The sequence below is a fragment of the Fragaria vesca genome, linkage group LG6 (assembly GCF_000184155.1).
Source record: "Fragaria vesca subsp. vesca linkage group LG6, FraVesHawaii_1.0, whole genome shotgun sequence".
In the NCBI taxonomy this organism is placed as follows: Eukaryota; Viridiplantae; Streptophyta; class Magnoliopsida; order Rosales; family Rosaceae; genus Fragaria; species Fragaria vesca.
This window is the reverse complement of record NC_020496.1, coordinates 23,751,033-23,762,692: the sequence shown is the minus strand read 5'-3', so window position 1 is coordinate 23,762,692 and position 11,660 is coordinate 23,751,033. Positions and strand designations below refer to the sequence as shown.

The 11,660-nt window shown below is 37.0% G+C and overlaps 3 protein-coding genes across 3 annotated transcripts; 1 reads left to right on the top strand and 2 right to left on the bottom strand.

Moving 5' to 3' along the window:
* Window positions 1-1,955: 1,955 nt before the first annotated feature.
* Window positions 1,956-2,715, bottom strand: LOC101297656 (F-box/kelch-repeat protein At3g06240-like). The gene is made up of 2 exons (XM_004305668.1): window positions 2,597-2,715; window positions 1,956-2,544 (listed from the first exon to the last, which is right to left on the bottom strand). Exons 1-2 carry the CDS (start codon window positions 2,713-2,715, stop codon window positions 1,956-1,958), a joined length of 708 nt encoding a protein of 235 aa, XP_004305716.1.
* Window positions 2,716-7,055: 4,340 nt separating this feature from the next.
* LOC101310817 (F-box/kelch-repeat protein At3g06240-like) lies at window positions 7,056-8,830 on the bottom strand. Its single transcript, XM_004303605.1, has 2 exons — window positions 8,807-8,830; window positions 7,056-7,904 (listed from the first exon to the last, which is right to left on the bottom strand). Exon 2 carries the CDS (start codon window positions 7,867-7,869, stop codon window positions 7,327-7,329), a length of 543 nt encoding a protein of 180 aa, XP_004303653.1. The 5' UTR covers window positions 7,870-7,904; window positions 8,807-8,830; the 3' UTR covers window positions 7,056-7,326.
* Window positions 8,831-9,032: 202 nt separating this feature from the next.
* Window positions 9,033-10,214, top strand: LOC101297365 (F-box/kelch-repeat protein At3g06240-like). Its single transcript, XM_004305667.1, has one exon. It carries the CDS (start codon window positions 9,033-9,035, stop codon window positions 10,212-10,214), a length of 1,182 nt encoding a protein of 393 aa, XP_004305715.1.
* Window positions 10,215-11,660: the final 1,446 nt, after the last annotated feature.

Sequence of the window (11,660 nt, the reverse complement as noted above, 5' to 3'; positions counted from 1 at the left end):
GTACCTATATATAGCTCCACTTCTTAATAATGGACAGATTTCAACAACACCCAAACTTTTTCTCCCGTTTTTTCTTCTCCCGTTTTCTCTTCTCAGATGAGCTGCTGTCCAGATCTACGAATATAAAGAACTTTAGCCGACGAAATTATATTTTCGTCGGCTAAAGTTGACTATAGCCGACGAAAATATAATTTAGCCGACGAAAAATTGTTTCGTCGGCCTGTTTTTTTTTTTCGTCGGCTAAAGTCTTTCTTCTGGTAGTGTTAGCTAGAAAATAGATATCTGTCCAAAAGCTGGGGGTGGTCCGGACCCCTCCGGGCCTGACTACAGTTCCGCCCCTGACACCCGTGGAGTGTCGGAGTGTCGGATACTCCAACACGACAAAATATGTGTCCGACACGCCATGTGGCGTGTCTGAAAAAGTTGACTTTTAGGACATGTTGACCGGCCCCGACATGGCATTATAACACGCCGGTCAGCGTTTCAAAACTTTAAAAAAAAAAAAAAAAAAAAAAAAGAAGGTTTGGATGGATTATTGGATTATGGATATGATAATTATATTAGTTCATCTTCTTGTCTATTAGGTGCTACTATACTACAGATTGTCCTGTTTGAAAACAAGTTACTACTCAAGTTTGTTTTTATTTAATGTTATGTTTTAGGTGCTTGAGGTCTGCTGCTTTTAATGTTATTAGTTATGCACTTGACTTGTTTCTTATGGTTATAGAATAGATTGAATTTAGAATTTTATTTGGTAATGTAAAGAACTTATTTCATATTTTAGTATATTTTTTATTTATTAAAAATACATAAATATATAATTTTGTTTGCCGTGTCCAAGCCGTGTCGGAAACTCAGTTTTTGAGTTTTGTCGTGTCGCCGTGTCAGGCTGTGTTGTGTCACCGTGTCCGTGTCCGTGCAACTTAGGTGGTAAGTTTCTGAGTGAATCTTTAGGTTTGCAAAGACGCGATATTTCGTTCTTATGACAATATCTACAAAAACTGCATCCACTTTCTACATAAACAATGACTTTTAGGGTCTCCCAAGTTACTTCGGAGTGAAAGAGAAACATTACACACACCTCTCCCCCTCAAAATGAGCGGCCACTTTGAAATATTACAACCAGGTAGCTTCCACAAAAGCACGATCGCCTCCCTATTTTCTTGAGTACTGCAGCAACGAGCTATACAAGCTCATCTACAAATCTGATAACAATGAGTTATAAGTTGAATTACAGACATTTCACTCATTCTGAAGTCAGAACTGAAAGCAAAAGAGGGAAGAACAACGCTTGCTTAGCATACAAAGAATAACATTATTGATACTTGTCGCTGTGCGCCATATATTAATAAGATTCACAAAATTTATGCATTTGAATCAAGTATCGGTGACATTAAGCTTTAAGTTTCCAATATAATTACCCTGGAGAAAAGTTGCACCCAATATGGATCAAAGCTGAAGATAGTAGTAGCAGTACCGACAACTGAAACATGGTAACCACACTACTAAAATTCTAATGTTCATCATGGATGAAGAAGACTCACATTGTTGGCTTTGTATGTGTTTGGTGTGAAACTATCGTCTCTCGGTAAGTAACTGTCCAAAAATCCACGTTTTTCTCGACCTCATCAAAATTCTTGAATGTCTTCTTCTTCTTGAGATTACATAATACCATGATGCCTTCAGTAGTGCAACCAATCTTTTTAATCAGAACTACACCATTCTCTAAAATGCACACAGGCATGAAAAATTCTCTATAATCAATATTATAATTATTTATTACACAATTCTCCAAAGAAAATTGTACTACTTCAGTCCAGGATTCCTTGACCCCATATTCTTTCATCATCCATACATTGAAACTGTTGGTTTCAGTTGGGCAAGTAAATACACAGACAATTTTTATGAATCAACAGATCACGAAACCAATCATCATAGGGTAGTGGAATTGTTTTCTAAAATTGCTCTGCTCCTAAATCAAAAGACAAAATTCTTGAGCACCCTTGGCGTACCCAATATAACCAATGCAGAGCTCCATTGAAGTATAACCCTTGCTGCGTAAGAATCTGAACATAATCAATGTCTTTGACAGTCCTCCATGAACCTCGTTTCAGTGAGAAGATGTGAATCGTGAATTTCGAACGAGCACCATCCCAATAAGAGAAACCCCGTATCACCTTGTAGTCGTCATTAGTAGAATCATACCCGAATCCATAAAAAGACACATAGTGAACTCGAGGAGGTTTTGGTAAAACCTTGGAGTCTCTAGTGCAAGGGTTCCATAACATAATGTCGTTCGAGTCAACAGTACCAGATTGTCCCACACATACCAAGCCATTGCAAGCACCAACAAGATATTTATAACGGAAATGACAGTTAGTTTTAAAGTCCAACCGAGTGACAAACTGACCACCACAACCACCATGAACATCATCACCCTCAACACTTTCCAAGGCTTCACAGTCCAACGCAAAAGGAGGATCCAGCCTGCAAATGACCCTGTGAGCGCTCTCGGTGATGCCTCTCTCCGTAGCTAAGGTGTTTCTTTACAAAATAAGAGTCGGAGATCAAAGCACGCCATGACTTGCAGACGCACCGGAATCGCATCAAGGATTTGAGCGGCAGCCTTGCTAGGATCTCGGCAGTCACATCTTCATCATAGTCGCCTAAGTCGGTATGATCTCGCTTAAGGACCTCATCATTGCCGTCCCCCATTCTCGAAACCCTAGATCGAGTACCGACAGAAAACCCTAGGTAGCTAGATTAAGTAGATTGTACAAAGTATCGAAACTTACAAACTTGGGCTTTTCCTTATCATGTGGGCTGGATTTAGATATTAGTAAACTACATATTAGTTACTAACCAAATTTCAGTTTACAAATACATCCTTTATACAATATCTTACACATTTAAGGACAAAAATTAACAAATTAGGACAAATTAATATCTACATGTCGTCACTACATATTTTACCAAACTACCTTTCACTACCTACTCTATTGTTACTGTATGAGAGATGTGCTATTGCCTGCCGAGTAAGCTATTGTATGAGAGATGTGCTACTGCCTGCCAAGTAAGAAGGTATTACTGCTGAGTAGGAATGCGCTACTGCCTACTGCCGAGTCAAAAGGTGCTACTGCCAGTTCTACTGCCGATTGTGAAACTAACTGCTACTGCTTACTGTGAAGCTAGCTGCTACTGCTGACCATGAAGTTAGCTGCTACCGCTCCTGTTTAGATCATTATTGAAATGTTGCTACTGTCATATTGCAAAGCTATGGTTGTTGCTACTTCCATTGTTTAATTCACTATTGTAGTGCTGCTACTGAGGAGGTTTATGCTGCTACTGAGAGAGAGATAGAGAAAGAAGAGAGAGACCTCATTATTTCAGCCAAATTATTCCACAACTCAGTAACAGTGATCTTAGATCCAACACAAGATTACAAGGCCAGATTAAAGCGTCGACCTCGTCCACCTCCTCGGTGACCAAAACCTACATAGTCCAAAACCTCACAAATCAACACCGGAATTCCGCAAAAATAAACTTAATCAACCAATCCGGTGACATCGGCATCTGAAGTATGTTCTATTGCCTCAAACACAGAAGAGCTTAGGCTACTTACAGATCTCGCCGGCGGGGTGGGTGAGGAGAGAAAGGGAGAGCAGATCAGAGAGAGAGAGAAGAAAAAAAAGCAGATCGGTGGGGTGGGTGAGGAAAAAGAGAATGGAGACTTAGTAGTGGCATCTTTGTAAATTTATAATGAAACCAAACATTTTCGTCATTTTGGCAGTAAAAATTCAAGTCAAACCAACTGTTGTTGGTTATGGGATTGAGTTCATGTCCTAATTTGTCTAAATATTATTATAAGTGGGTTTTTTTTATTTATAAATTTGGTCATGTGTCACTATGTAATTTTCTCTTTAGATATATCATCTGTTTATATTTGGGCCTGTGTTTTTCAGTGATTTTTTTTTTTTCGAAAAGAAAAAGAAATATGGCACATACTCTTAGTAAGATATAACTACACCACAAATCAAAAACTTTCATATAAAAGAAAGCAAAGAATGAATGACAGAAAGAAAGAGACTTATTTCTCAAATAGTAGCAAGTTGTCGTGCACAGGATTAGCAATGCATCAATCCTGTGTTGAGTGACGACTCGACGTAGTTTTATTTCCAAGAAATGTGTTACATCTTGAGTAGTCATGAGACACCTCTGTCAAACTCATTACTCAACAGGAATTGAGGTAGCATATATATTAAGAGATTTTGTCGAGGGAGATGAGATTAGTAGTCACATGCCCTAGTTATAAATATTTTGTTTTGCTGATGAGAATACAAGTAAGAGAAATTTTAAATACACATCCCTAATCTCTTAATACACACATCTATTATTTTATGTTTCTATTAAGATTTTATGAGTAACCTAAATCACCAAAACAAACATATATTATTAAAAAAAAAAAATACACGATAGAAGTATTCTTTTCAACATCTTCTACCCTAAAATCGTCGAAATCACGTCTTCTCTCCTAACCCCAACTTTTCTCCATAATTCATTTGGGTTGTCTTTTTTCTTTTTTTTTTCTTTTTTTTTCTTTTTTTTTTCTTTTCTTTTTTTTTTCGTTTTTGGGTTTATCTATATCAACTTTAGTTTGATCTTGCAGATCATATTGTCATGTACTGTATCTTTATCATGACATGTTTTATCGAATAACTAGCTATCTATGTTTAATAGCTACTGTACTTCTGCAGTTTTACTAGCTTGTGAATTTTGAAAACTTGTATTGGTGATTTAGAGTAGCTTGTGAATCTTGAAAACTTGTATTGGTGATTTAGAGTTCAGATATAACAATAATCATTTGATTATAAATTGAACAATGATAACCAAAAATTTCTAGCAAAAATTAGATGAAATAATATGTAAAAAATGGTACCAAATAGTATATATATTGATTATATTAAATAATAGAATATTTCATAAATTAATAGCATTTTAGGTAGTTTGGGATATGTATTAAGTATAATACTAAAATGAAAAACTAAACAGGTAGTGTATTAAGTAAGGGGTGTGTATTTAAAATTTCTCTACAAGTAAAGCATAAACTTTCTTTACAAAGCTCATAATTAAATAGCTCGAATTGCATAATAGGATATCAAGTTTTGCTTGTTTGTTCAATCTGTGCTACAAGGCAATGATTGAATGGAGGTAGCCTATTTCACAAAATAAGAACAAGAGATCAAGTGCGTGTCATGATTGGCAGTCTGGCACACAAGGAAATCTGGTCCTTCTTCACAAAATGTTGATGTGTTTTTGCATTCCAAGGTAAGCATGAGTGAGACACCAAGATTTGAAGGTGAATAATAGAAACTCACAAAACGGCAAATTTTATCATCAAGTGGTACCAATCTACAGTACTAGTTACATTCAATCCGCACGGTTATAGTTAAGTTGGTATTCTGCATCTGAAAATCTTTAAGGATAACAACTACCAGCATGTGGCATACGGCTTCAACATTTCAGACGAACATAGTGAAGGGCAAAACCAAAAATTCTACATAGGTAGCTGTTTCACGCCAAATATGATCCTCACGAGATTAAAAGATATTCCTAAATGTCTTCTCCTTCTGATTATACAATATCAAGACTCGTCAAAACTACATCACTCACGAACAGGCATAAAGGCTCCACTGAAATTGAATTAGAAGACACAGGGGCAAAAGAGGTTCGTTAAATGCGAGCAATCCAACAACCAACAGGGCATTCTATTCTAGGTGATGTTTGATGCTAAAGTTTTAAAACTGCTACGGTTTCTCTACCTTGTAGCCAGAGTAGCTTCTTCACAAACACCAGGGCAGAAATAGGGGAAAAGTAACAGAAATTGACATAGTCTAAGAAGAGATGATAGCTTTATCGGGAGAGAAGGATAACAACATCATCTAACCAAGTAAAAAAGTGCAATGATGATAGGCACCTTGACTCTATCTTGTAAAATGGCTATAAACTCATATAAAAGCAAATTCCACACAAAAAATTGAATGGTAGTTCAGGAAGAAATAAACAAGGTGATATTGACCAAAAGAGTTCTTGGGAATGAATATTGCGTCAAAATAGTAATGATGTTACCATAATGAATTCAAAATTTATGCAGTTTAAAACAAGAATAGAGATGAGATGGAACATTTCTAATTTACAAAGACAAGATGGAGATACAAGTGATTTTTATATACAGTATAATTTTGCGAGATAGGTATCAATTGCATCAAAATATCATAGAAATCAGGTAACAGCAACCTAAACTTTTTAAGAACAACAGTGGTTCCAAAATTTATACAAGCGGAATGAAATTCAAGAAATCATGATCAAACTTCTGACTCTATCAAGACCCTTAGTTTCCAACTCTAGACAGCATCAAATTAAAAGACAGCTTATAAATGGACAATGCAGATGTGTCTATTCATCACACTATGCACTTGCAAAACACAAGATATCTAAATCATGCTTGTGAAATCTAGCATGTCAAACTCCCCAATTTATAATAAATATTTATTATATATAAGCTGTGTGGAGGAGGTTAATACTTATCGGTGCTCTTGATCTACCTGCCTGAATCGGCATAAACTCATAGTAATAAAATGTGTGGAAGGATAAGCTCATAAGCACATCATATATTATAAGCACATGGGCATCTAGCAAATAGCTACAAACTTGCAACATTAGAAGTCAAATCCGAAGAATAGGACAACGAAAGTTAGGGAAGAAATAAGGTAAGTGACTCTGACCGTAGGGGAATGAATACTTTTCTTTCTTATTAATACAGATTTTCACATAAATGAAGCTTACCGTGCTCCATTCTGAAAAGTCATGCAGCTGCACAAGAAATTAGCGGCAAGTAGAATTGGAATTATGTAGCATTTCTACTGAAATTAAAAGCAAGATTATAGCCTCACGTAAAGAGGCAAAGGCATACCAGATAGGGAAGATTTACCAATGCGAGTCATCTTTACAGAACAAGTTAGATTTAATCCACAGAGTAGAAATCAGTTTCATATTTTCATCTCAGAAGTAATGACTTAAATACAAACAGCTGAGGTGAAAATTCAAGGTTGGAAGGTAGAAATTATGCCAAAAAACAATCACAGACCCTCTCGACAGCATTAAGATAGGTTCCCATCAATATATCTATATAGTAATTGAAATTGAAAGCCAAGTGAAAACAGTAAAGGAGTTCATTATTGATTGAGCATCGGTCCTTTCTAAATGTAAGTGGTCAAAGATACAAGCATACTACACACAACATAGCAGTTTTAAACTCTTCCAAGATCTCTAAGAATTGAGTAGAACCAAACTTTCAATGTAAGTACCTGCAGAAGTTTTGTAATGACTATCATGTGCCAAGCTAATTCCTGTTTTCTTAATCAGCTTCATATGGAGATCATATAAAACCATCTGGCCTGTGTCTCCTTCATCACCTTTAGTATGCCTTTTGTCTTTCGCTATGAGTTCATTCTGGATACTAAATCCCAATGGCAAACAGTCTCTTCCGGGGAGTAAAACTGCAGAGTGTAACTTGGTAAAAGACTGTTCTTGCAGAATCCATATGTCCATACATTTTTGTAGCTTCTGGCATTCAAGATAGGAATAAAAAAGGCAAACCGAGTCATTGTAGACTCCAACATATGTGAAGCCTCTGGTGGAAATAGTATCTGGTACCATAAATTCTTCAAATTCTTCACTGTCTGTATCAAATGACACAAACCTAAATTTTTTTGACTTTGTAAAAAGCCAATATGCCACTCCATTGAAAAATGTGCATCCTTTACACCAGTCCGGATTGAACTTTAACCAAGGAGGAATTACTTCAATCATCTTCCATGAGCCAGTGTTAACACTATATACCTGCACTACAATGACAGATCAAACATACCACCCCATTTTTACCACTCTGTAGTCATTCAGCTCTGGGTGGAACCCAAATGAGAGAGATAAATCATAACTGGAATAATGTGGATTGAATCTTGATTGTGGAAGAGTCTTGAATTTCCTAATACATGGATTCCATATGCATATAGGACTACCCGGACGCAGTACTTGATCCGAAATACAAATTAGCCCATTACTTGAACCATATATCCTAAATTGCTCTTCAGTCCACAATGGATGTCTTAATTTCAAACACTCCTCAAATGTATCAGTAGAAAATAGAGAATGGCAAAGCGCTGGTTTATCTCTCGAGCGCTGGAGGGCAATTAGATAGGTATGCGAAAGTTTTGCAACATTCCTATTAAGATGTGTACTAACAAAACTTGAGCTGCCAATTAAACCACACCATGACCGGGATACACACCTAAACCGAAGGAGGGACTTTACAGGCAATCTTGCTAGGATGTTGATCAAGATTTCTTCAGGGATATAACTGACACCACTACTACTACGCTTCTTGCATTTGTTTCTTCTCATCTAAAACAATCAAATAAATAAAAAAGTATACTAGTTTCAGTTTTGCTAAAGATTCAATGGATGCTCACGGTATTCAGGTATGTGCTCATAAAAAACCAATACTTCTTTGAACAACCATGTATTGAGCTATGTAACAGAAAGGAAACAGGGTTGAAATTTTGAATCAAAATGGGTTCTGAGTAACTGAAATTCCATTTTTACGATAACACAGGAGTATCAACCATACAGAAATTATAGTTGTTTGAAACAGCAGAGAACTATGAGATCTTACTATATTTTGGGCCTTTCAGAACCAATTAGGGACAAAGAGAGCAAATTTGAATAGACCAGTCAAAAAAGCTCGTACCTGATCGAGAACTGAGATGCTTGCGGCGACAGAGAAGTCAGAGGACCTAACCCAAACACACCCTTAACCTGACCAAAAGAAAATAAAGAAAAATAAAAAACGACAACCTTGTTCACTGTAAACGACAACCTTGTTTTATAAAAATACAATCTGCTAAGGATTCGTCACCAAAGCACAACACACTCGGAAAGAATTGTCTTCTTTTTTTGGTCGAATCCTGGAAAGAATGTCGGACGCTCTCTGCGCTCGGCTGCGGCTTCAAGAAGTTCCCTCCGGTACCGCACTTCGCTTCAGTTCCGAGTCTATTGATCTAGATCCCGTCATTGTCGAAATCCTCTCACGGCTGCCGGCGAAGTCTCTGCTCCGATTCCGGTGTGTTTGCAAAGCATGGCGGGCCTTGATCTCCGATCCTTATTTCATCAGAAAACACCTGAGCTGCATCAACACCAGAGTCAGCGCCAGCTACTCTCTCCTACTCCGAGAACAAGTTTTCCGATCCATAGAGCACGAGGCAGTATTGAAGCACTTGAGCCAGACCAGTGACGGTCCACCTCTTCCTTTCAGAAGGCCTCGTTTTCCGGTACTTGATCCAACGTTTGATATTACTGATATTGAAATCGTTGGTAGTTGCAATGGGTTGATATGTTTAATGCTTGATTATGAAGCTAAAGAATCATATACATTTATGTTATGGAATCCTTGTACTGGAGAATCCAATCTGCTACCGCAACCTCCCCTTCAATCCTCGAGTAGTTTTTTTTGGGGGTTTGGTTATGATTCTACCATTGATGATTACAAAGTAGTACTGGGTAGCTGTATATCTGGTCATGAAGTTGTTGTTGTCTTTAGGCTAAAAATGGGTTCATGGAGGAAGGTTGAAAGGCTAGAGAGGTGTTTCGATGTGCGTTGGGTAGGGTGTTTAGTTAATGAATCTCTGTATTGGGTGTTCAAGGAAGTGAAAGAGTGTAGGTTAATTGGTCAGAAAATTGTGTCATTTGATCTAGCAGAGGAGAAGTTTCATGAGATTCCATTCCCGTATCCTCTTAAGCAAAGATTGATTGCCGAAGTTGAAAATCTTCATATATGCCTAACTCAGTACTTTCAAACCAATTGTTGCCAACCTGGGTGTAACTTTAAGATGTGGGTGGTGAGTGACTATGAAGTCAAGGAATCGGGCACTGAAGTTATAAAAATCCCGGTTCTAGATGCTGAGAATATGTACATGACATGCATTTCTGAGAATGGTGAAGGTTTGATGCGGGTGGCTGATGATGGCTCATTGGCATTATACAATCCGAAGGAGAAGGCATTTAGGATTGTCATGAATGGTGATCACTGGTATGAAACTGCTACTTATTTAGAAACTTTAGTTTCACCATCAACCGGCAGTATTGGTGCAAGCGTGTGAGACTAACAGAGCAAATCACCTTCACTGCACCTTTTTGTATGATGAGAAGCTGAAGTCGCATGCCATGTCTATGTTTTGCTCGTTCTGTATAAGATGTTGTAGTCATGTGTTGCGTTTAGGTTACAGTTGGTGGAAGTCAGTCGTGCCACTTTTATGATTCAAGTTCTATCTCAACTGTCTGTATTCGAGTCATTACTTTTAAGGTGAAAACTGAAACTGATCAGTATCCTGTGAATTAAATCTAATTTGTGCTGTAACGATGACTCACATTGATAAAACTTTTGTATGTGGTGTGTTTTTGCCTCTTTATGTTGGGCATTTTCATTGGTAAGAAATATTCATTCCCCTAGAGTCAAAATCACTTTGCATTTCTTCCGCAACTTTCACTCTCTAATCTGGGTTTCACTTGTAATGTTGCAAGTTTTATAAATACTTGCAAGACAGACTCCATACCATTTGCATCCATTTGTTCTATGGCAAGAAGATGTCTCATTTTTCCCACTCCATTTTCTTTTACAACTAATTTATCATGTCAACTCAAGCAGGTAATCTTCAGGAGCATTGATATGTATTAATCTCTTCCACTTTAAACTTACTCACTGTTATGCCAATCTATTTATTGATCCTGAATCTCTACCCTACGATTATGTTCAGCTGCATAAATTGGGGAGTTTGACATGCTAAATTTCATAAGCATGATTTCTCATTCCTATCTGACATTTGGAACCACTTCTGTTCATAGGAAGTTTAGGTCTGTTACCTAATCCTACTGATTATAATTGGGACATTCACCATGGATCTCTTACACCCTCTTTTGTAAGATATTTAGATGCAATCGTCACTCGCAAAAGTCATACTGCATATATGAATCGTTTTTGTATCTCCACTTTGTCTGTGTATACTGACTTAGATACTTACGATGAAACATTTGATTTAGATATTTTGATGGAAACCTATCTTACTGCTGTTGATAGGGTTTGTGATGATTCATTTTTGGCATCATTTCTAGCTTCCCTTGAATTTTCACTCTAATAGTAATCTTTCATTCTTTTTTGATGGAGTGACTATAGTAGCAGGGAGTGAAATGTAAACATGAAACTGATTAGTACCCTGTGAAATCAATCTAATTTGTGATGTAAAGATGACTTGCATTGGTAAAACTTTTATATGTGGTAAACTGAAACTTTATACGTTGCCGGTTGTATTGTAATTGGAAATCATTGTATTGTTATGTTATAGGATGACTACTTGGTTTGTTGAAATTATTGTTGTTTCAGTTTCAAATCTCACCTTTGTGTCTTTGCATTTTTTAAGGAGCGATTGCTTCACACATCAAAAGAAATTATGCCAACATAATATAGGATAGCGTCGCTCAAGCTTAAATTACTTGTCCAAAGATAACAAGTTCTTCCGACGGTTTCATTGTAACAAGCTAAGCCTTTACAT

What these genes read in the sequence shown, in the direction of transcription:
- LOC101297656 (XM_004305668.1), bottom strand. Translation starts at nt 2,715, where the DNA reads ATGGGGGACGGCAATGATGAGGTCCTTAAGCGAGATCATACCGACTTA. An exon ending in AAATCCTTGATGCGATTCCG is followed by an intron (nt 2,545 to 2,596) that starts GTGCGTCTGCAA and finishes TATTTTGTAAAG; the next exon opens with AAACACCTTAGCTACGGAGA.
- LOC101310817 (XM_004303605.1), bottom strand. Translation starts at nt 7,869, where the DNA reads ATGATTGAAGTAATTCCTCCTTGGTTAAAGTTCAATCCGGACTGGTGT.
- LOC101297365 (XM_004305667.1), top strand. Translation starts at nt 9,033, where the DNA reads ATGTCGGACGCTCTCTGCGCTCGGCTGCGGCTTCAAGAAGTTCCCTCC.